The sequence below is a fragment of the Colletotrichum destructivum genome, chromosome 4 (assembly GCF_034447905.1).
Source record: "Colletotrichum destructivum chromosome 4, complete sequence".
Lineage (NCBI taxonomy): Eukaryota > Fungi > Ascomycota > Sordariomycetes > Glomerellales > Glomerellaceae > Colletotrichum > Colletotrichum destructivum.
In genome coordinates this window covers 1,345,677-1,368,689 of record NC_085899.1, presented here as the reverse complement: position 1 = coordinate 1,368,689, position 23,013 = coordinate 1,345,677, and the positions used below count along the sequence as shown (strand labels likewise).

The window sequence follows — 23,013 nt, the reverse complement described above, 5'->3', positions numbered from 1 at the left end:
GACAGAAATATCTTGGACCAAACTGTGACCGTTACTCGGCCCGCGAGGCAATGACCTCCATTTACACATTCCCCTTACCCGTCGCACTTACGATAACCCTGCCGTTGCCTCGATCCAGTCCCGCCAACTATCCACAACAGACCAGACAAACCCGCACTCAGCATCAGCTACTAACTTGTCATCCTGAGTCCTATTTCCTCCCGGGGATGGATGTTACCATCACTGATATTGATGGCGCTCGAGGTTTTTGTATCAAACAACCGAATAAATCCCAGCTAGGTATCCAACCGACATTGGAGGACGGGCTTCGCCATGGTGCTAGCCAACCTCTCAGCTCTGGAGGGAACTTCTTCTCGGATCAGTCAAGCGACCGCACCCAAAGATTGCAAGCTTGACCTCGAGCGAAAGGATATCAGGCTTCTGTTGATAGGGAACCAGCGCCGGAAGCATAGGAACTGCAAGAACGGCTTGGTGCAGGGCTTCATCTAAACCCCGCAATCTCTCCGGTCACCTGCCGCTAGGCCCTTACGAGCAACTGTCTCCATCTTTTCCAAATATGCCGGCTTTGAAAGGGCACAGCTAATGAGGGCTCGTGATCAGAACAAGTCCTCCTGGCGGCCGCCGTCAAAAGCAGGCAAGGTGCCCTCCGGCCTGCTAGGCACCCTCTGTCAGTAAACACTGCTTCAATCTGCACTCTTTCGGTTCAACAGGATATCAAATTCCCACTCGTTCTTGCTTGTCCTTTCCTATCAGCTTTCTCGCTGCTTCGCTTATACCGGGCTGTAGAGGAGGTAAGTAAGCGCCCAGCTCCAGAGATGTACCTCAAATGGTTGGTAATTCGCAATGGACAAGAAATCGTAGTTCCGACACTCGGCATCAAGACTGGTACCGTTGGCCATGAGTCTGGCTTGGAGGGCCCTAGACTCTCCATAGACGAGATGCCAAGAAGTCCCAGCTCGACCCGCATGCCTTCTGCTTCTTGAGCATAATCTCGAAGTGACCTTGAAGCGATGATTGACTGTCGTACGTTCTTCTCGATGCAGGCAGAAAGTAAAAACAAATGCAAACCGCTCCATCACAAAGCCTGGGGCATTGCATCCGACCAGTTCGTGGAACTAACACTCAGGACAGTAGACCATGACAAGTTTTGGCAAGTAAAAATTCTCTCTTGTTATGCGATATCAATGATGATGGAAATCGCTGGTAGTAGAACACACAGTTCATGTACAGGCACAGTATAACAAACAACCCCCTTTAAATCAAACCACAACCAGTATCCACGACGCTTGACTCGTCAAGTCTTCGTTCTGCAACGCTTCTCTTGATCTTACTCGGAATCCTCATTTCCACGCACCTATGCCAGAACCACATCGAGGAAAGTACACTTTGTTCGCGCTCTCATCGTATGACTCTATCATCCAGCCCGGGAGGCCGACCCTGTGATACCGAGGGCAAAACAAGTCGCCTTCTATATGCAAAAATACCATCTAAGCGTGTTGAGTCTCGTGTAAGTAAGTCCCGCTTCAATCATCTTGGTTGACCGGAGCGTATCTGCCACTGCCGCTACTGCTTTGGTCCCGTGTGCGGCCGACGACTCTCGACACCCACCCACTGATGGTGCTGCTCGCCTCGCCGTCCTGGCCCTTACCGTCCGGGATATCAGGCGGATCCAGGGACAAGCCGGGGATAGCACTATTGGCAGTGAAGTTGCCGGGACGTCCCCGGTAGTCGATAGATCCAATGGGAGATCCCGCACGCATGAGCGAGTCGTTCTCGGCAGCGTGGATCGACGGCGTTCCAATGACGGTGCTGGCATCTCCAAAAAGCGAGTCCATCTCCTCGAGACGAACTCCACAAGTTTCGGGGTAGATAAAATAGACTACACATGTCAGCAAATGTGTTTGTGTTCATCACAAGCGACTCAGCCTTACCAACAACAAAACTGACGGCGCAGAAGAAAGCGTGCACGAGATACAAACGCCATTTGATCCACTCCTGCAGAATGGGCGTCATCTCTCCGACAAGCCAGTTGAACGCCCAGTTGGTCGCCGTGGACAGACTGGCACCCTTGGAGCGTACGCTCAGGGGCAGGATCTCCGGGGGATAGAGCCAGGGGATCGGTCCCCATGAGTATCCGAAAGCGGCGTTGTATATCATGACAAAGACAACGACTAGGGTCGGCGTATACTTAATGTCGAGGTAGATCCAGTACGAGATCAAGGATAGCGAAATTGTCATGATAACGGCACCACTCAGCAGGATTGGCCGGCGACCCCACCTGTCGACCAGGTACCACGGAGGGATGGTCGACAGCAGGTACGTGATTCCGTTGATGCCGGTCATGAGCACAGCATCGTGGCCAACCCAGCCGGCGGATTCGAAAACGTACGGGGCGTAGTAACTGATGACGTTGATGCCATTGAGCTGGGCAAGGCCCTGGGCCGACATAGCAATGAAGACGCGCGTCTTGTACTTGCGGAACATCTCGGCGTAGGATCGCTCGCCTTCCTGTCGCTGGAGAAGCACATTCATCTTGATCTCGCGGTACTCGTCCCTGGCCTTAGGGTTATGGATGTCACCCTTTCCGTAGAGATTGGCAATGACGACGATGCCCTCCTCGTCGTGGTCGTTATCCAACAACCATCTAGTCACAGGTCAGGAATGCTTGCACAGTTCACACACGTTTTGAGAGACAAACCTTGGAGACTCGACAATCACCAGACTGCCGAAGCCGAGAAGAGCCCCCATCACACACTGCATCAAGAGAGGAATGCGCCATGACATGTCACTTTCGATGAAGCCACAGAAGTAATCCACCCAGACCGAGGTGGCGTAGCCGATGATGTTGCCCGAAAACTCGATGCAGGCGAGCTTTCCACGGTTGTGCGGGGGGGAGATCTCGGACTGGTAGACGGGCACGATGGTGGACAAGGCACCAACGCCTAGACCAGCGATGATTCTGCCCAGCATCATCATGGGCATGCCATTGGCGAACGTCTGAAGGGCACCGCCGACGAAGAAGATCATTGAGCCGTACAGGATAGTCTTACGTCGGCCGATGATATCCCCCACCTTGCCAACAATCAGGGAGGAGATGAAGGCACCGATTTCGAGGATGGCAACCATCGTACCGACCTCGGCCTTGGAGGGCTGGTGGAAGTAGTTCCTGAAGTAAGGGCCCCTGCATGAATGCAGGCGGTTAGTGACGATGTTTTCGCGACGGAGGGATATCGGCGGCTCGCATGGCGGTGGACGTACGTGATGATGCCCGACATAACACCTTGGTCATATCCGAAGAGGAAAACACCCAACGATACGAAAATACTCGTAAAGTAACTGCGGCAAGAAAGTCAGTTAGTCAACCGGACCGGCGACAAGGGAGTAAGGTAGGGAGGGAGCGGCAGCGGAACGTACATCAGGGCGCGGCCGGTGAGGCCGTGAACAGAGGAGCCGCCCGACATGATGAGGCCGATGACTCGCTCGGCGCGAGTCGGACGGGGCTGGGTGATGTCTGGGACTTGAATAGCCTCCTTATTGACGGCTCCACGACGGCTTGGTGATGTATCGTGACGATTGGGAGAGAGTTGAATACGGACACGCTTCTTCTTGGAAGGCTTGCCGTGGGAGGGATGCCTCTTGTGGACGCCGGCTAGCAGCTCGTCATCAACGTCGCTGGCGAGCTGGATGCGGAGAGGGTCTTCCTCGTCGGCAAGCTGCTCAGCGATGTCGCCAGTGTCGGTCCAGGAATCAGACTCGGAGGCGAGAGAGTCCTCAGATGATCGGTGGCCGTGACGGTCGTCCTTGTCGCTGATGTAGTCGTGTTGGCGGTTGTGGTGACCGCGGGTGTGGGATGTGTGGTGGTGGTGGTCACGGTGGTGGTTGTGGTCGTCGGCCGGATCAGATGCGAGCAATGACGTCGCCTGCTCGTGCTGGTCTGGATGATGTGGACGGGACTGCAGGGTCCGCAAGGGGATATTGGACGGAAGTCGTCTGCCGTTTGAGGAGGGAATCTTGGGCGGTAATGGGGCTGATTAGCAGCAGCACCCTTCCGCTATAAGAGGAATTGAAAGAAGGGGTTGGGGGTGGGAAGGGTAAAAGAATGTTTAAAAGACGACGGAAGATTGGCGGAGGAGGCAACGAGTCGAGTCGAGTCGAGCGAGAGAGACGGTCGATAGGTGACGGGTCAATCAGGGTCTGGCGGCGAGCAAGCCGAATTGGCATGGGACAGGGTAGTCCTGCAGGCGGTGTTGGCGAGCGGTACTCTGTAGCAGCACTACCTAGTGTAGACAGATAGGTACCTTGGGTACCTAGGGTAGGTAGCGTGCCAGTGAATGAGTGAGAGAACCGGTGAGCTGCGGGCGGGCGGGCTGGCGTGGGACCGCTGGGGGAGGTGAGGGGGAGGAGGAGGGATGAGTTGGGGAGTATAGCGACGGTTGCTATTGGTGCTTGATGGACCGGGAGGGGAAGCCGCCTGGAAAGACGACGGCGGTGGATTAGGCCTGACCGGGCTGGGCTGGCAAAGCCTGGCGACAGTTGGGGCGTTGATGCAACTTGCTGCACAGTGACACACTGTTTCCCCCGGGGGGCCTGCGAACGAGCGTCGAGCAAGGAAACGGCTTGATTTCGGCCCACTTCACTCGCTGCAGCGCTGTGGATACGATACGCCGGCCGGTGCAAGTGCGTCAGAGACCAAAGCAGATGACCAGAATGCCAACCGCAATTCCGTTTCCTCTTCCTCGATAGAAGCAAGGTACAGCTGGCGAGGACACAGCCAGTAGGTAGGCAGTGGTAGCTACCTCGCGAGACCTTACGCAACGGTGCAGAAACTAGTCGACGGGGAAAAGAAAACAAGAGGGAGACAAAAGCGACTTTGTGAGATGCCCGTTTTCTCCCCAACGCAATGGATGGATTCCGCGGCAGGAGACAGGATGGCGCCTAACGGGCTTGATGCGGCAATGTGTCCAAGTAGTGCGGATCTACGCAGCAGTCGACACTTTTTTTTTTTTTTCTTTTTTTCTTTTTGCCTGGGGCACGCACCGGAGTCGGACAGGGAGGGGCTCGTTCTCGTCTCGACAACAATCGGCAATCGTGGCAGCGGCCGATAGCGCACGATGGGTAGGGGGTGCAAGAAGCGATGACGATGGAGGAAGGGGTTGGCTGCTAGTATCCGGAGGGCGGCGCAACGTGTGTATGTGCGCGTGTGCGTGTATCGCCTGAACGGTACAGAGGACGGTGGTCAAGATTGTGGAACAGATGATGCTGAGAAGGAGGGCAATAGCAAACAGAGCATAAAGCACGAGGATCAACGAGCCGTCATGTGGTTGAGCGGTTCGAGTCGTCGTCGTCGTCGTCGTCGCGGGTGTGTCGAGCAACGAGAGAGCGAAAGGGGAGAAAAGGAGTGTCAGGTGGTCTGCATGTGACGGATGGGTTGAAGGTGGTTGAGCTTGTGAGCCTCCTTCGATTTCCGGGAACAGCACAAGACCTCCTTTTCTTCGGCTGAATGAGATCCCTTTCGCTTTTCCCCCTTCTCTCTCCGTCCTCCAGAAATAAGGATGATCCGGGCCTGGCGCAGGGGTTTGCACCCTCCTCGCACTCTGGATGGGGATTGGGGAGCCAAGGGAAGGGATCTGGGACCTCTCACCGGAGGAGACGGCCTTTCCAATGCGGCTGCCAGATTGCCAGATTGCACATCAGCCTCTCAGCCCTCTCTTGGAGCTCCTCGAAAGCAAGTTATTACTGGACACTAAGGGGGGTTCCGAAGGGGGTGTGTGGGAGAGGTTGAGATTGGGGCCACTCAACTTCAGACCAGACGGGCCCCACGGCTTTGTGTGTGTTTCCATTTATTTTAACAAAACCCGCTCCCGGCCGCTGAGCAGACATGCTGCAGTGGTGGGAAATCTCGACGACTTACGTACGCTCTCACTGTCTGTAATCACAACATGCCCCTACCGATAAGAGTCCCAAGAAAGCGACGACGTACGTGAAACCCGAAGCTGACTCGATTTGTGGACCGAACCAAAGGATCATCGGCCATCTTCGGGCTTTCGGGCCATGTGGGACCGCCTTTCCAACATTCCAAGGAATAGCAACCCATCCGCACGACCACCATCGACGTTCCCGACCGGCGATACCGCTTCCTCTGATTCGAAATTACCCAACATCTCGGCCCGGTTACCACGGAGAGACGATCGCGGGTACCCGGCGTTGCGGCTCTCACGCAACCCTGGCTGAGCAATTACACTCATCAAGGTGAAATAGGTTGTCCCCGGCCCGCCCTCCTCGCCGTCCGTCCGTGCCGTATTCTCTCGACGTGGCGAAGCGCATAACGACACACGGCCCCGTTTTCTTGGGCGACGATACCGGGGGTAAAGAAAACGGCAGCTCCCCCAGCGCCTGAAAACCGTAGCGGAAGCGATGCCCCACAGCGGTGCGCTTTTGCTCGCCCGACGCCGCCTTAGTCGCCAATCGACGTCATCTTCCGGTTTCCACTGGAGGGGTCATCCCTAATCTTCATTCTGTATCCGTACTTGTACTCCACAACCGCCTGCGAAAGTAAGAAGGGGGCCACCCGTCAACGGGCATCGAGAGGGTTCATCCCCAGGGATACCTCTACCCCGGACCAAATGTAATCCGCCCCCCAAGCCTTCTACGCAGTAAGATACCTACATCGTACTTCGGATGCAGTCCAACATCGCAAACCTCGGATCCAGGAAAACCAAGTCCTCAAAAGCCTAACCTCATGTGACCGACCACCTGACACCTCTCTGCATGGCCGATCGACGAGTTACAACCACCGACACGCGACGCGCACCTCCACATGGACGACTGATGCGAGTTGACACTGTGCTCCAAGACCCTGAAAACCCGGTCAAACTTCCAGATCGCTGTCGTCCTGCCTGCTCGGCATCCCCAAACTCCACCACTCCCGGTCCACATGCTCTTGAAAGACGGCAACGTGCACCGTTCACGATGCCCATCGCCCAATTCTCGTGGACCCTCTATGCGCTTGCATTGGCACAGCGGGGTACCTGGAGTCCTGACAAACGAGCACACATATGTACATAAGTATCTCTCCTGAAGTCCACTTCTCTCTTGCTACTCACCCCGCATCCGGGTATTCCAAGAGTCGTTACCCGCGAAAGAGGGTCCTTTTCTCACCGTAGAAGAGAGGGAGCCCCGAGTGAGTGTTCTTAAACGCTGGGGAATGCGGACCGTTGGTGTTATCGGAAGGGTAACTTGATAACTTGTACTGTGGATGTCGTGGGGAAACCGTTATCAAACCCTTTCGTGGATGACGACAAAAAGGCAAGATAACCCGCTATTAATGATAAACTCGGGATGGCGCAATGACTTCCAGCATCGGGTTTCTGAGGTGGAATGAACGTTGTCTTCTAGACCTGTAAGCCGTCCAGTTACAACGTCTGTGGAGTCAGTAACCGGGATTGCAGCGCTGCGCCAACATTCACAAGAGTTGTTGAATAACCCCAACTGAAAACAGTAGTTGATCTATTGTGTTCTATCCGTCTACAAATGATCCTTCTAACATTTGTCTAATTGATCTAGTGCGCTCTGATAGGTGCTATGCTAATACCACAGCAGCGTCGTGGAGCCGCACAACGCAACAGCGGAGCAGGACGGTAATGACAGTAAAGGATAAAAAGCAGCAAGGGCAGTAAAAGAAACAATAGGATGCATCTCAGGCTAAGCGTGTGTGTCCATGTTCCACCGAGACAAAGTGAAGCCCAGCCGGGGGCATGGCCACATACTCAATGGGCATGTGTGCTGCGGCCTGTCACACTTCAGTTGACCATCCTGAAAAGAGGTCGCAGATGTCTTGCGGTGATCAAGGCGTGAGACTGCATCCGATGTCGGTGTTGCATCTGTCCAGGCACTTCTTGAAGACGGCGTCGGGCCCCGGGCTGAAAAAGCACTCTTTACGGCATTCGTTGCACTATATCCAAATGTCAGTCATCGTGCTCATATCAGGAGGAATTTGTAACTCGCTTACAATCGTGCTCTGGCGTGCTTCGATAGTAGAAGGAGCAGCAAGGGCAACGCCTGCGAAGAGGGCGACGATCATAGTAGAAAACTGCATGGTGTGACTGTGTAGTGGTACTTTAAGGAATGTGTAACTTTTCAGCCAGTGAAAGTCTTGATATTGACAATAACGATAGGAAAAAAGAAGGAGAGAGAGATGCTAACAACTTGGTTCAAAGAGTGTATATTCTGCGGGCTCTGTGCTACGGACTGGATGGACGGGGGAAGAGTGCGTATCCTTATATAGTTATTCAGGAACGAAACCACCCGGCACGATCGTAACTTTAAGGTTTGATTTAGGGGCTGTATTATGGTAGAGGCTGTATCATGGTAGGGGCCGTATTATGGTAGGGGCTGACTGCCTAACTCAGTTTTCTCCACCTCCGTATTCTTGATACAAAGCTGACACAGTGCCTACTGTAGTTGTAGTCGGTAGCTTTTCGAGTGAGTCAGGTAGGTTGTCAAGGGGCAGCCATACTTAACTCAGCAGCAATATGTCTGGCTATTTACACACGTAGTCTGTTCGCTTTCCAGACGTGTCGCCAGCCCGATCAGACAAGAACCGGGCTAGTCTGACCCGCAGGCAAGACTTACAGTACACCACAGTAGTCAAGGACTTGAAAAACGCCGCGGCGTCGCCTTGACTAGATCTCGAGGACGACGGCAATGCCGGGCTACCTACATTACGAGGGCGACTTTGCCAGGGCTTGGTATTGAGGCCTATCGGAACAATCCCTCCAGAGTGTCAGGAATCATGTCGTCTGCTGCTACGGGGTGAGGACTGTCATTGATTAGTAGGTATACCGACTCGGTTGAGAGATTTGATACCTACTTACCTATGACAGGTCCTGACTCACTCGCAAGTCCAAACATGCACAAACCGCACCTGTGTTCCAACGACCTCAAAACCCCCCGTGACCGGCGTCTTTCTTACCCCTGGCTCCCGTCATCTGGCCCTTCGTCGACACTTTCTCTTGTCAAAGTGAGACAGCTTCGGCCAATCCAGGTATCCCGTTGAGGGGATGGCGCGCCCCGTCTTCAGTGTCTAAGGAAGCGATATTAGTGTTCACTCCTGCCACAGCCCATTTGCCAATTTTCCGATCAAGACTCCATATTCCCGTAGAGACTTTGACGTTTCGTTACAGACAGCCCACTTCTAGAGGCAATGTTCTAATGGTTCGCGGTATTGAGACAGAAATAAGTGCCGTCACTCTTACATAGATCCCACGTCTTTTCTTCACTGGATGATACCCGAGATCGAACTAGGCCAAAGAAACATCTGCAGAAAGCCAAAGTCAAACAACGTGGATAGATACACTGCGAACCGCCGTGCTAGAACCTAACAGATGAAGGGGCCTGTGTTCGTACGAGTTTCTTCTTCAAGTCCGTCAACGCCGATACGGTCTTCCGGATGCGTTGCACGAGGACGTTGCCGAAGATTTGACTACAAGACGGAGACGGAGAGGGAGTCGCTGATCAGCTGAAAAAGAGCGTCATGACGGGGACGATGTTCGTGTTAGTCACGTCGAAGGCTGCCGTGCTGTTCGTGAGGGGCTTTGGAAGAGGTACGCGGCGGGCTTGCTGGCGAGGTTTTTGGAGCCGGCCCATCAGTCACGGGCGTGTCTATAACAAAGGTATGGAAGAGGCCAGTTCCGACCACGCTTAGGGCCGTGCCAGTGGCTAGAAATTGGAGGCACTAGTTCGTGAGGTTAAGGACGAAGCCGGGGAACATAGACACTACGCCGCTGATGAGGAAGGGGGGTAATTGACGCCCAACGCGGACGGCGGTGCTACCAGACTGTGGGAGTAAAAGGGCAGGTGGTAGATGAGGACAGCCACCTGAGTTCAAGAAGGTGGTGAGTAGATTGAGTAGTGTTCGGAACCTCTTGAGTTGCCGACATTTAACGTCGTTCAGGTTGCAGAACTCTTGCCGATCTTGGGGGTTGGGCATGGCCAGCATGATCTAGTCGAGGTTGGCTGTGAACATGCCCATGACCATGGTGAGCCTGGTAAGTGCCAGCCGGGCGTGATGGGTGACTCGACCGTCCATGATATTTTTTGGGTTGGTTCTTTTCGTTGTGGTGACGGTGGTGACGGTGGTGATGAAGATTTTGGAAGAGGAAGATGGAATGAAGGGATAAAATGAGCTCAAAGACTGTGATGAGGACACCGTGAACGAAATGGTCGTGAGTGGTATGATGAAATTGCGAGTTGCTTGTCGAAAATCGTTCTTAAGTTTCCTTAGGAACGGATTCGAGGAGCGAGGCACCACCGGACTACGTTACTTGAACCATATCACAACACGGCTCTGGAGAGTCTGGCCATCTATTGTTCCCGGCAGATTAAAACCTGAGGATGTGAGTCTTGAAATAGGCATCAATTCAGCGAATCATGCAAGGACAACGGTGCAATGGTGGAAATATGCGCAGACAAGAAACTGGGTTCCAAGGTCAATAAGGTCATTCCAGCACCATGTCGGGTGGCACGTTGCAGAGCCCGCCCAAGGAGCGGCTCGTAGCTACGGGCCGTTGCCCCACCCCGATCGCTTTCCTTTTTCGGAAGTTCGTGAGGCCTCTCCCTCGGACACATTATCCATGCTATTTTGGTGCCCTTACATGAAAAGTCTCCGACTCGACGTATATGTTTCTGAATCTACGCATGGTCTTACGTTCGAATTTCTGCATCGCCGACAAGACCCTAACATTGGCATAATTTCCTTCTACCTACCCATCTATTCACCCCTCGCATGCCCGCCCACATACTCGATTGGCGGTGCAGTCCCAGTCATAGTGGCAAGCCTTCCTGCCCTAGCTCTTCTGCCCTTCTTCCCCGATATTTATCACTGTCAAAAAGACACTCCAGTGAACATGTCCGATACCTATGCCCACAGAAACCAGGAATACTGGAAGTAAGTGCGGTCGCTGCCGCCTTGCCTGTGTGATACGGAGTCACACCTTTGTGTATAAGGGATAGAAGGTAGCTAACCGAACACTTTTACCACAAGCCGTGCAGCCGAAGAGGTATACAAGGACAAATGGGTCCATGACCTCCAATCTCAGATCTCGGACTTCCTGGAGTCGCACGTTGACTGGCTCGCTCTGCCCAAGGATATCCAAGAAAACAGACCGGCCAAGATGATGGACTACGCATGCGGCAACGGCATCGTCACACGTGTAAGAAAACCCTTTACCCTGATCTCCCTCTCTGGAACCCTTGATATGCAGTTACAGAGGAGAAGAAAAAGGCGTTCAAGAGTGCCCCTTTCTTAATCAACAAAACTTCTTCCACTGACATTCCCATATCAATGTAGTCACTCCATCGCCTGTTCTCTCAATGTATCGGTGTCGATATCACGGAGGGCATGCTGGACAAATATCGTGCTACAGCCATTGATATTGGCCTCTCCGAGTCTCAGATAGTGGCCGTTCAGGGAAACCTCCTGGGACCCTTTGTGGAGACAACCAAGCCCCCAATGGGCCAAGAGCAGCTGAGCAACTTCGACCTGGTGGCTATATGCATGGCCCTGCACCACGTCGATGATATTGACATGGCCATCAAGCGTCTGTCCGAGAGGCTTCGTCCTGGCGGCGTACTTCTCGTTGTGGATTGGGCCAAACGAGACACTGCGAGCAACAGCGCTGGCAAGGATAGCCAGTACGCCCATCACCAGCACCAGCACCAGTACCATCACCCGCAACATCAAAATCAGCCGCACCCCGCGTCACGCACTATCTCACACGATAGTTTCACGGAGGAGCAGGTGGTGGGTCTCTTCGATGGTGCTGACTGCGGTCATTCAAGCTTCGTCCTGGCGGAAAGACTGTCCGATGTCCCTGGTGCTCGCACCGGCAAGATGCAGTTGTTTTTCGCTAGGGCGACTAAGCTGTGAAGCTTAGAAAGGGGGGTCGGCGCACGCAAGATATTATGCAATATTAAACCTTGTCCGACTTGAGAGTGATGAAAAGAAACACTGTAGCAATGTTATCCATGGGAGGAAGCCCCCAGAAATCAAGAGTGTGATTTGAAATGATACATAACATGATGTTACTGACGATTGCTATGCGTTTGCGGAGGCCCCTTTCGAGGACCACGTTGAGGAGCGCTACCTGGTTAACTTTCAACACACTGTACCCTGTAAGCAGCAGAAACCAGCTTCAATAATTAAGGATGTCATAGGTATGGTGTTTCGGGATTATTTGGAACATCATGAGAATCGAAGCTGGTAATGAATGAGCCAGAGTTTACCATCAAGAAGCAACTCGTAATGACCGCTTCTGTCCAAAATCACCTCACGAACCCAACTGTTGATGTCTATATCACTACTAGATCCAATAATATTAATCTTCTTCTGGTCGGATACTAACCCCTCCTCTTGGCGATGGTGTTTGGTTATTGCTCATTGCTTGGGATGTTGATTTCATGAGTAGGCGGGTTCTTATCAGGAAAACGCGCCGGTATCTTGTGAGGAAGCTTGGTTGCCGTGAGAATATCTGCAGCGCAGAAAAGAGATCGATGTTGTTCCACCAATACTCTCGTTAACTCCTCCTCGGCAATGGACGGCCCTTGATTGTCAGACCCGTCTCCACAATAGTCTCACTCTCGCATTCGTCTCGCCGAATTACCTGGCCAACAACCTTTCTCCCTCATCACCAACACCCATTCCCCTCTTCTATCAAGCCCTCACACTGTCACCATGCCTGCCCCCAGCAACCTGATTCTTGAGCCAGTGACCCTTGAAGACGTCACCGCCCTAACAGAGGTCTGGTTCGCTGCCTTCGCGCACGACCCAGCAATCAACCGCCTCTGGCCCGACACGCCTCTCGTACGGGCGTGGTGGGACGGCGCCAACCGCAGTGACATTGTCGCCAAGCCATTCCAGCGGTTCGTCAAAGTTGTCGACCCGAACATCGCGGACGCCCGCGGGGGAGCGAGGATAGCCGCCTGGGCCAAGTGGGACACCTCCATGCCCGGGCAGAGGGGGCGTCGTTATCCTCCCTGGTGCGAGGACATGCCCGGGAAGGTCTGCGATGCTTTTATAGAGAGCGAAGAGAGGGAAAGGGGACGGTTAATGGGGGAGGAGAACCATTATTGTGAGAGACGATATCACCCTTCGTTTCAGGGGGGTTGTGTGGGTTGGGGAAGTGCTAGCTGCTAATATCAGGATAGATTTGGACACGTTGGTGACGCACCCGGATTATCAGCGACGAGGTGCCGGGTCGATGCTATTGAAATGGGGGTGTGAGCTTGCAGATGAAAACGGGGTTGGGGCCTACGTCGACTCTAGCAAGGCCGGCAGGGGGCTCTACGAAAGGTTTGGGTTCTTGGATATGAGCGAAAGTGATGCAGGCGAAGTTGCGTCGATGGTTAGGCGACGGCGTTCCCAAGACTCCTGTTGTCTACCAGCCAAGTGTTAGAAGGCTTTCTAAGTAGCTGCAAAATTTGCCAATAACCTTAAGAATCTTCAGAATTAAAGCATGGATTATATAACGTCTTTTGTTTACTAAACAGACAGCAAATGATACACAGCCTTTCTCAGCCCATTTTGTTTAAGCTAATCGGGTAGGAATTGCACTCTAGAAAATCCTCTTAAAAGCAAACATCAACTTTTTTAACATGTATCATAGACGGTCTTAAGAAGTCATTAATCTTGATATTCGTTTCTCACAGGTATTCTACATCTGAAGCCCTATAGGGGCGTGGTATCGAAAACCTTTGTAGTATGCGAGAGCTTATACCCCCACGCGGGCCAAGTCAGGTTTAGCCCAGCAAGTTCATCATTCCCACAGCGCTGCCCAAGCGCTCTTCTTGTAATCAACCCCCTCCTCGTACTCAAAGTCCCACCCTTGGTCGTAGATGGGATCATCGATGCATACCTGATCCAAGAGCAAGTCTAGCCGCGTCATCTCATCCAGCTTCTGGAGGTCTAAGTCCTTCGCTATATTTTCATTGTGCCGAGCCTCGAGGGTAGCCGAGAGCTTGTCCTGCAGGGGTCGATAGCGGGTGACCTTCAGCGATTTCCGGCGAAACATCTTTCGGTTCTCTTGCTGCTCCCCTTCGACTTTGGCTAGGAGGGGCTGGGATGGGTCGCCTTCGAAGTGAAGCTCGGAGCGGTGCAGAGCGAGGGTTTGATATGCCGGCCCCTGAACCACGCCAACCGTGGGGTTTCGGTGTCGGACCAGCTGGCCGCTTGCCAGTAGCATTCTTCCTCTCTCAACCCCCGTACGAGGCTCGCTAGTCGAATTGAGAGCTGGAGGCTCTTCATGTTCTACAATCGGCATTGGACGTCGGACTGGGCGGGTGCTTCGCGGTCCCACACCGGATGGCATGGGCGGCATGATGTACTTGGCAGGTGGCTCGTCCTCCTCATTAAGCGACAGAAGCATAACCTTTCCGCTAGCGTCGCCGACAGCCAGTCTCGAGAAACAGGGAGAGAAAGCACCGCATGATATAGCACCAGGAGCCTCCAAGATATCCCGAATCAGGGGCCGTCGTGGATTCCGTACATTCCAGACCTTGACCACACCGTCTGATCCACCCGTGTAGAAGCGGTCCGGTGTAGTTCCCCACGCGGTGAACTTTACACCTACGTCTGCCTCCTCTCGGTCGCCAGAAAACTCGTCAATAGGCGTCTTATGCCTGAGAGCATGGATCGGCTTGTCGCCACGAGCGGTATCCCACACGTAGACTTTACCATCGGTGCAGGCCGCCGTCACATAGGAGTAGATGACGCTATTGGGCTTAATGGTAAGCTCGTTGATGTCCCTGGCTGGACAATCCAAGCATTGGATCTCGCCAAATGCCGTGTCGCCTTCGGGAGTCAGACTAGGTCGGAAGATCCGAATCTGCGTCATCGTGCTGTCGTCTACCATCAACCCAGCCGGCGAAGTTGCCACAAGGAAACTGGGTAGTGTGGGGTGCCAAACAACCTCGAAAACATTCTGTGTGGATGCTGTCAAGACCTTGATTTTCTCGCCAGTCAGGCAGTTCCAGAGGCAGATTTCTCCTGTGTTTTGTTTGTCGTCCGGTATGTCGTTATCATCTCCGGTTAAGCTTCGTGGAGAATAGCCAACAAGAAGCATGTGCTGCACTTCCTTTGCCAAACCCCATCGCATTGTTGCCGGGAAATAGGCCCATTTCTGGGTTACTGTCGTCTGTTCGTCGCCCTCATTCCAGGCTCTGGCGCCGGAATAGGTCCGGTATGGGCTCGAGGAGACGTCGTTGCTGTTCACATCGTAAACACGCACAGCCTGGGTGGCTACGTCCGCAGCGGTAGCCACCATGCCAGACTCGTGCTTGGAAACGGCGACAAAGTTAACGTTGCCCTGGTGGTACCATGTGCCCAGAATTGTCATGTTGCCCCCCGTCTTGTCGACTCTCCAGGCCTTGACTGTCTTGTCGAAACTCGATGTGTACGCGCGATCGTTGGTCTGGTCGTAGTCGGAAGACACCACCGAAGAGTACAGCCAAGGACTCTGGCTTTCCCTCATCGCCTCGGTCGAGTTCTCTCCCTTCTCAACGATCGGCCGTGGAATCCTGTGATCGGGATATGCCTTCAATTGGCCCCTGGTTGCAGAGCACAACAGCAGGTTGCCTGCCTTGTTGTACTGTTGGTTATGCGAATCAGAGTGAGCCGTGGCACCGCAGATGAAATTGGTGTCCGAGGTCCAGACGATGGTCATGATGTCACCAGCGCAGCCCACCCACTCTGCCCGCATCTCCAGATCATCCTCATGAGCATTCCTAAACTCGTTCGAGAGGTTGACGTGGCGTCGCATTCTTCCAAAGCCACGGTTGCCGTCGATCTCGCGAGCGAAGAGAAGCGAAGGTAATTGACTCATACGCTGTGCCTCGCCCTGCTTATCAGAAGCGTCTACCTCCAGTGTCAACACCTTAGGCTGCCTAGCCGGCCTCTTATACCTGTCGACCAACTCGTCCAAAAGATTTCTAATCGCAACTTGGTCTCTTTGTGATAGAGCGCCTTGCAGCTCAAGCTCCGGCGGTATGATGGTTAGCAACTTCGGTTGCTTACGAAGCAATTTTCCTAATTCTCTGGCAGTGTCGCTACTCCGCTTGCTCTTGGTCTTCTTGTCGCACCGCGTCCGTATCTTCTGCCGCACAGCCTCCATCTCGTCGGGCGTGAAGTCGACGTGAAAAGGGAGACAGCCGAGTGTCGCCGCCTCTCTCGTGCGAACAAGCTTGGATGTGCCACGACGGATAGTCTCTCGCTCTTCGGTAGTAATGTATGGCCGCCGTGGCATGTTCATCCACGCAACTTTGGCCTTGCGCCTCGCTGTGGCCAGTGCTGATCGGGATAAGTGCGTTCGCCATGACTTGAATGAATTCGCTCGCGCTTTTGTCCGGTAGTTTGTCGACGAGACGGGAACGATCGGGAAGTCCGGAACATGTGGCCGAGACTCGACTCGAGGTGTGGTCACGGGGCGCGTTGAGGGTCTCGATGCAGTCAAAGGTGCGCGCACAGGGCCTTCTAATGGGCGTCTGGAAGGCGAGGCAGCTGGAGCCACGGGGAATGCGGCCAAGTTCGAGGGTGCTCGCTGGAAGGTCGGTGTTGGTGAAAGCGCCGGCGTAGCAGCGATCTGGTACTCCTGTGAAAAGTCGGTGTCAGCTCGCGCCACGGATGATTGGTATGGGGGACTTTTACGTGATGCCAGCGATAATGTTCAACAAGATCGCGTGCCTTGTCTGCCAATTCCTTCTCTAGAGCTTGCGGAAGAAAGCCGCCATGATGAGTGAACCCGAGCGAGAATTGGGACGTCAAGCCTATGTCGTTCATAACCTGCGGTCGTAGCGTAAGCAGCCGTTGCACAGCATGGTGCAAGCCACCAAGAGCTGAGGAAGATTGCTTCCACTTACTCTTATGCCAAGCTCGCGGATGTTAACCTTGTCCGCAGGAATATCCGCCAAAGAAGCATCGATATAAGGCTTGACCTGTGCCCTCAAACAGGCTGCAAGGTCGCGCGACTTTCTCGAAAGGAAGGGACCATCAGAAACGCGCTGCCGCTTTCGAGGCGGCTCGGCATCGATCCCATTCGGACGCGGACTAGCCGGAGGAGAGTCGTCGAGCGTAGTCAAGTCGATATCAACGTGGCGTTTGTCGGTCAGGTCAATGACGTTGTTCGTGGCCGGCCTGGAACGGTTGTTGGTAAAGGCGAGCATTGTTAAGACAAGCCCGCGGACGCGTCCACAAAGGTGGAGGTTGAGGCGCGTAAAATAGGTGGCCGACACGTAGGTCGTTGAATCAGAGTTACTATAAGATAAAAGGAAGCTAAGACCGTAGACAGACGGATTAAAGATGGGGCAATATTAAAGTGGGCCACTATATCATCCACAACAGTTAGTCGCGAGATTAGATAAGAAAGGGTTTAAGAGAGTAATCTAGCATTATTTAATTATAGCTTTTTTTTACAGATGACTACGATTCTATGTTATTCTAGAGATTAAATACTAGCATACATACTTATTATAGGGGCTATTAAGGCTGTTGTTATGTGTTTCTTAAAGCTAATCATGATTCTAACACATTTTGACTATAATAAATATATTTTCTAGCCTTTAGACCTTCAAGAAGCAAACGGCATTGACCTGAACTTCTTACGTTCCTCATTCCGACATGGTAAGATTACCCCTTTGCAACAGATGGCAATCGCCTATTGTGCGCGTAGTGTGGTTGAAACAAGGTACGCACGCTTAAGATGCTCTCCTAAGCGCTGATGGTCGGCTACGCTAGACGCTGCCCAGCTATCAAAAGTCCAATTACACGCATGCTTTCAAAGTGTAATCAAAGCTTCGTAACGCGATTCTAGAGGCCTGCTTAAGTGAGTGCACCGAATTCCTAAAGCACACGTCCAGAAGTCGCGCGTAGTAATGTAGTCGCAAGTGTATTAGCTCGGTTTAGTACTTCGGCGGCGTTGAATACGGCCGAAGGCTCGCAAGTTTCGGAGACCTACGGCCCCACAAGGAACTACGTCCGGCGAGCTACCTACGTCATACCGTTGCACGGTATTAAAAGCAATACCTCGGGCCACTTCTTAGTTTAAATACGACCATCCCGCATTTGAGTATTGGTAGTATTGTATTCTACTAAAGGCAGTGTAGGGTACATCCTGACGTTTGGAGTGATTCGCGCATTTGAATAGCATTTTATTTGCGGCCAGTTCCACTGGAGTTGGCACACAGTATGTTAGGTGCAAAGATCCGAGAACATGTTTCAAACGTGATCGATTCAAATTCTAGAAAGCCCATAGATCAAGTTGTATGGTACATTATACCCCCGCCCACCTATTGTGACATTACAAAAACAAACGCCAAATTCTCTAAGCTAAGGCGCCTTTAAAGCTTGGGCTTAGCTGAAGGCTCCGCGTTGATTTCGTCGTACATCTGGTCGATCTGCGCGCGGAAGGCCTTGGCGGTCTGTGGCCTCTTCATCTTAAGACTATATCCATTTTGTTAGCACAAGTTCATGAGGGGCGGGTCGATAGTCACTTACGTAGGCGTCAACAACTCGTTATCGATGGTGAAGGGGTCGACGGTGAGATAGACGTTGCGCACGCGCTCGTAGCTGTTGAACTTGTGGCCCCGACCAATCTTGTCAAGCTCTGCGAGGAAAGCCTTCTTGACCTTGGGATCGGCGCCAGCGGCCTTGATCGCAGCGATGTCGGTCTTGTCAATAGTCTTCTTCAGAACCTTGCTGGCGAATGGCGCAAAGTTTTCGGGGTCAACGCCAAAGACAGCAACGAGTGATGACTGGGACGGATCACCATGGACGTAAGCCATGGCGGCCAGGTTGCTGCTACCGAGATAGACGTTCTCGATGCGCTCGGGGGAAATATACTCTCCCTGCGATAGCTTAAGCACGTTCTTCTTGCGGTCGACGATCTTGAAGCGGCCCATATTGTCGACCTCGGCAATGTCTCCCGTGTGGAACCAGCCGTCGGCATCGAGTGCCTTCTTGGTCTCCTCCTCGTTCTTGTAGTATTCCTGGAAGATGCTGGGGCCGCGAAGGAGAATTTCACCACGCGGGTACGGCTTATCGGTGACGAAGTAGTCAAAGTCGGGAACGGATTCAAGGCAAATCTCGTTGCAGGAGGCGGGCGGTCCGATATTGCCCAAGCTGAAGTCGCCCTTGAGCTGAACAGTCGAGACAGCGTACGACTCCGTCAAGCCATATCCCTGTACGAAATGGTTTCCAAAGGCGGCCCGTAGGAACTCATGAACGTCCGGGTCCAGCTGCGCGCTACCGCTGACCATACTGTGAGCCTTCTTCAGGCCGACCGCAGCACGAACCTTGGGAGTCCAGATTCTGTCATACAAGAAGTGGGAGTTGCTCGCCTTGCCAACAGGCAGCTTCATGTTGGCCTTCTTGGTGCTGATGACCTGGCGGGACAGGGATCCCTTGACACCGTCTGCGTCGATGGTGGCGGATCGGATGGCCGAGTTGAAGCGATTGTACAACCGAGGGACGGACATGAACCCTGTTGGCTCGAGAATCTTCAAGTCGTCGACCAATCCGACAATATCACCACGGAAGAAGCCGACGGCCGCTCCCTCGGCCAAGGCGGTTTGGTCGACCATCCTTCCGTAAATGTGAGCCAAAGGCAGGTAGGAGATGTGGACGTCCTTGTAGGTGACAGTTCCGGCGGATCTCGCAGCCGCAAGACCAGCCACGGCGTTGCCATGGGTCAGAACGACACCCTTGGGCATGCCTGTGGTTCCCGAAGTGTAGTTGATGGTGACGTAGTCGGTCGAACGAGGCGGGCGCATGGGGCGGCCCGACTTCAGGCCGAGCGCCTCAACATCGGCCATGGAGTGGATTTGAATGCCATGCTGGGCAGCGATACCGTTCAGGACAGACAACTTGGAGTAGCCAGCCGGCTCGCCGGCGTCCAAGGTGTCGAGACAGACGATGAGCTTGAGGGAGGGGAGTCTTGGCGCAAGCTTCAGCAGGACTGGAATGTGCGGCAGGGACGTGACAACGCACGCCAGGCCGGCGTGATTGATGATGTACTCGGTAGTATCGGGACCGAGAGTCTCGTACAGGGAGACAGTGAAGAGAGATTGGGAGGCAGCGCCAAGGTCTGGGTCCGACCCGAGTTAGCCATGCGCTCTTGATGGATATGGAAGGCCAACGTACCGGTAATGTGCCACTCCGGGCGGTTCTGGGACCACAGGCCAACGCCGTAGTGGTCGCTGGTGATGCCGATGTTTTGGTGGACTTCTACGAGACCAGCGCCGAAGTTCTTACGACGCTCGGCAACCTCGGCATACGTGGCCCAGGTGTACTTGTTCTCCCAATCCTTGGTCGCGGGATTCCAAGCCCGGTGACCCAGGCACCTTGCGTTGGGGCGCTTCTTCGCAGCCTCCTCGAACAGGTCGTGAACGGTCTGAACGGCGGGGTCAAAGGTGGACAGCAGAGGGCCGTCGCGGAAGCGCCAATGCCGGTAGATGGCACTGCGGCCTTCCTTCTCAGAACCCGGGATAGGCAGACCGTAAGGGGAGCCTGGAGGCGGAGGGGTGGCCAGCTCCTGAATATATGCGGTGGTGTCTCGTGTGGGAGCCATGTTCGCGTCAACAGTAGGGTTCTGTAGGCGTGTATTGGCGGCCGAGGGGGGAGTATTTGCCGACTTCGATCTGCTAAGGTATCGCTGCCGATTTGTTGGGGGTGACGGGTTATGCCAAATGGCAACTGTGTGAGATGTGTCAAGGTCGGGACGAAGAGCGAAGAGACAAGATGGAAGAATCAGCAGACTAAGGGGGATGGGACAGCGAGGGGTAACCTTTCTTGTTCAAGGTTTGGGTAGGTAGTTGAGGTATGGATAGAAGAGGCAGACAAACGCCCAAGAGCTCGAGAACCGAATACCCAGTAATAGACCTGAATGTGCAGGAAATGGGGGGGAAGATCCAATGAGAGAGAGGCCGTGTTGGACCGAGGCACAGCTGCCCAGAGTGGCCAGGGATCCATCAAAGGTCCTCGGCAACCCCAGATGATGACTGCACTAAGGGGGGACATGCTACAGCGATTGGAAGGCCCTGATAGGCCTTCTTAGGTCCCGAAGGGTCCGCTAAGGGGGCGCTGGACGCAGTGGCTTGCGGGGCACTGGGGTGGTTGGCAGCGGAGGGAAGGGAAGCTGAAGCTGGGGGGCATGGTCGGAGATTCCAAAAAAACGGGGAAAGCTGCCCCCGTGGACTGTCCATGACCTCACCGTGAAGTGTCCACGTGGAAGAAGTCAGCCGGGTGTGTTGCATGCAAGTCGTAGTGCAACAAGTAGACAGTTAGCAAAACGCTGACAATTGAATGAGAGCCATAATCATTGATACTAAACACTATCCAGCATGTGAGCATTACGATCCAACCAACTGTGGCAAATGCCATCACGTCTTGTAGAGGCATAATTACCTTGCAGGGGTTATGCGAGTAAGGAACTGTTTGCTGCCTAGGTAAGTACTTTGCGAGGATAATCAACAAACGGCGATCGTTCATTAAACGGGGCTAGTCTTATTAGAAACCTCGGCAGATCTTACTTCTGCACCGCGCCCCCCTCGAATGCCATGTTCAGGACTGGAAATTTGATGATGCCGATGTCCATCCTCCTTCGTCTTTGCCGGTGAATAGGCTACCTTTAGTGAGGATCCAGACATCAAGGTCGTCACCAGTTCGACAGACGGATTAACGATGCGACAGCGACCGAGATTCGACCCCTCCAGAAAGCACCAATCGGTGGAAGCTGTCACATGTCAGGGCTGTGCTGTCGCGATCCGGGCGCAATAGCTTCTGTCTCACTCGGGGCGGAGGTTATTGGACACCGTACCCGAATGGGCCGAGTAGGTCCGGGTCCCACCTGCTACGAGTCCGCCCTGACGCCGGGCTGGCGAGACAAACCGCCTCTGCTGTGGCCCACTGCGAAGGCGGTAGGTAAGTGACGCCTCCCATAATTGAGTTGGTCTCGGGTCTGCGCTTCCTCTTCATAGGTAATCCTAGAGGGATCGGAGAAATATTCTGGCACTCGCTCACGGTCATCTCTCGGGTTTGTTACCTCTCAGTTGGTTTGGCCTTCTTCAGTCCACGGAGGCCGACATTTAAGTTATTCCCGGAAAGCCACCAATGGGTGGAGCCGAGTCCTTGTAGCAAGGCAAGCTAACGTGCAGGAAGGAAAGATGAAAATGGGCCCGAAAAAACCTGGACGACACAGTCCGTCAAACAGGTTCAAACATTCCGAATTCTCTTGTTGAACGAAAACAAATCCCTGGTCCAACTGGAGATAATTTGGGTTCTTGTATGACCGGCTGACAGCCCGTTGACAGATTTCAGCTGTGACCTCAACTGTGGGTAAGCCGCGACAGCTTTGACGTGCCAGTTGTGAGAAGTAGGCGATGAGACAGCAAACGGCGGTGATGGAACAGAGCAAACACAAAACAAGAGCCTGCGTTTTGGGTCGTGTCTGATCAGGAAGTGAATGGTACGAAACCGGATGCCCAAGTAAGACGTCCCCTCCGGATGACTCGCGAAGGCCTTTCGAAGATGACACAGCGTAGGCCAGCTGTTCTTTTTGAAACTGCCATTTCGAGGGACTCGGAAAAGCAAGAGATCCAGTGTCCCGTAACGAGAGAGGGGAGCACCGCGCAAGTAAAGACGTGGATGGAAATTATTTTGAAGCTAGCCGGGATGACAAGTCCGCGGAAGCTTTTTCGTTTCTTCGCATACGATGTACGATGTTCAGTGTTCGATCCCGACCATGTCGAAACGGGACGCCGAGACCAGGCGTCATGAGGCTCTGCCGCAGAGCCCCTTTCGGATTATCCCTCTTGTTCTTTTTTCTTTTTCTTCTTCTTCGAAGGCAATTCTCCTCTCTTTGGCGAGGCGTGACACCATCTCGGCCACCTGGGATAAACCGGCCCGAGACACACTCTCACTCACACTATCTAGGATGCGGGCAAGACTGCCGCCCGCCTCTGCAGGAGATG

At 53.6% G+C, this 23,013-nt stretch overlaps 6 protein-coding genes across 6 annotated transcripts; 2 read left to right on the top strand and 4 right to left on the bottom strand.

Moving 5' to 3' along the window:
• Positions 1-1,137: 1,137 nt before the first annotated feature.
• Positions 1,138-4,221, bottom strand: CDEST_06333 (Putative major facilitator, sugar transporter, major facilitator superfamily; the record flags this gene model as incomplete). The annotated part of the gene is made up of 6 exons (XM_062922492.1): positions 1,138-1,879; positions 1,932-2,644; positions 2,699-3,181; positions 3,259-3,336; positions 3,415-3,953; positions 3,982-4,221. The coding sequence occupies 6 exons, from the start codon at positions 4,219-4,221 to the stop codon at positions 1,524-1,526; spliced, it is 2,409 nt and encodes an 802-aa protein (XP_062778543.1). The 3' UTR covers positions 1,138-1,523.
• Positions 4,222-6,552: 2,331 nt separating this feature from the next.
• Positions 6,553-8,231, bottom strand: CDEST_06332 (uncharacterized protein). Its single transcript, XM_062922491.1, has 2 exons — positions 8,009-8,231; positions 6,553-7,951 (listed from the first exon to the last, which is right to left on the bottom strand). Exons 1-2 carry the CDS (start codon positions 8,093-8,095, stop codon positions 7,844-7,846), a joined length of 195 nt encoding a protein of 64 aa, XP_062778542.1. The 5' UTR covers positions 8,096-8,231; the 3' UTR covers positions 6,553-7,843.
• A 2,673-nt stretch (positions 8,232-10,904) lies between these two features.
• Positions 10,905-11,926, top strand: CDEST_06331 (Putative S-adenosyl-L-methionine-dependent methyltransferase superfamily; the record flags this gene model as incomplete). Its single annotated transcript, XM_062922490.1, has 3 exons — positions 10,905-10,945; positions 11,042-11,210; positions 11,348-11,926. 3 exons carry the CDS (start codon positions 10,905-10,907, stop codon positions 11,924-11,926), a joined length of 789 nt encoding a protein of 262 aa, XP_062778541.1.
• A 753-nt stretch (positions 11,927-12,679) lies between these two features.
• CDEST_06330 (Putative GNAT domain, acyl-CoA N-acyltransferase) lies at positions 12,680-13,508 on the top strand. The gene is made up of 2 exons (XM_062922489.1): positions 12,680-13,127; positions 13,204-13,508. Exons 1-2 carry the CDS (start codon positions 12,731-12,733, stop codon positions 13,449-13,451), a joined length of 645 nt encoding a protein of 214 aa, XP_062778540.1. The 5' UTR covers positions 12,680-12,730; the 3' UTR covers positions 13,452-13,508.
• Positions 13,509-13,665: 157 nt separating this feature from the next.
• Positions 13,666-17,287, bottom strand: CDEST_06329 (Putative WD40/YVTN repeat-like-containing domain superfamily). Its single transcript, XM_062922488.1, has 3 exons — positions 16,909-17,287; positions 16,697-16,831; positions 13,666-16,640 (listed from the first exon to the last, which is right to left on the bottom strand). The coding sequence occupies exons 1-3, from the start codon at positions 17,209-17,211 to the stop codon at positions 13,812-13,814; spliced, it is 3,267 nt and encodes a 1,088-aa protein (XP_062778539.1). The 5' UTR covers positions 17,212-17,287; the 3' UTR covers positions 13,666-13,811.
• A 952-nt stretch (positions 17,288-18,239) lies between these two features.
• On the bottom strand, positions 18,240-20,911 carry CDEST_06328 (Putative AMP-dependent synthetase/ligase domain, AMP-binding, ANL domain-containing protein). The gene is made up of 3 exons (XM_062922487.1): positions 20,186-20,911; positions 18,542-20,129; positions 18,240-18,487 (listed from the first exon to the last, which is right to left on the bottom strand). The coding sequence occupies exons 1-3, from the start codon at positions 20,610-20,612 to the stop codon at positions 18,385-18,387; spliced, it is 2,118 nt and encodes a 705-aa protein (XP_062778538.1). The 5' UTR covers positions 20,613-20,911; the 3' UTR covers positions 18,240-18,384.
• Between the last annotated feature and the right edge of the window lie 2,102 nt (positions 20,912-23,013).

Excerpts from the sequence above, each read along its gene's own strand:
- CDEST_06329 (XM_062922488.1), bottom strand. The coding sequence starts at position 17,211 with ATGCTCGCCTTTACCAACAACCGTTCCAGGCCGGCCACGAACAACGTC. Across the intron at positions 16,832-16,908 it reads TCCGCGAGCTTGGCATAAGA|GTTATGAACGACATAGGCTT; the intron begins GTAAGTGGAAGC and ends CTACGACCGCAG. Across the intron at positions 16,641-16,696 it reads AACATTATCGCTGGCATCAC|GAGTACCAGATCGCTGCTAC; the intron begins GTAAAAGTCCCC and ends GACTTTTCACAG.
- CDEST_06328 (XM_062922487.1), bottom strand. The coding sequence starts at position 20,612 with ATGGCTCCCACACGAGACACCACCGCATATATTCAGGAGCTGGCCACC. Across the intron at positions 20,130-20,185 it reads CCCGGAGTGGCACATTACCG|ACCTTGGCGCTGCCTCCCAA; the intron begins GTACGTTGGCCT and ends GGTCGGACCCAG. Across the intron at positions 18,488-18,541 it reads AACGAGTTGTTGACGCCTAC|TCTTAAGATGAAGAGGCCAC; the intron begins GTAAGTGACTAT and ends AAATGGATATAG.
- CDEST_06330 (XM_062922489.1), top strand. The coding sequence starts at position 12,731 with ATGCCTGCCCCCAGCAACCTGATTCTTGAGCCAGTGACCCTTGAAGAC. Across the intron at positions 13,128-13,203 it reads GGGGGAGGAGAACCATTATT|ATTTGGACACGTTGGTGACG; the intron begins GTGAGAGACGAT and ends ATATCAGGATAG.
- CDEST_06332 (XM_062922491.1), bottom strand. The coding sequence starts at position 8,095 with ATGCAGTTTTCTACTATGATCGTCGCCCTCTTCGCAGGCGTTGCCCTT. Across the intron at positions 7,952-8,008 it reads AAGCACGCCAGAGCACGATT|TGCAACGAATGCCGTAAAGA; the intron begins GTAAGCGAGTTA and ends ATTTGGATATAG.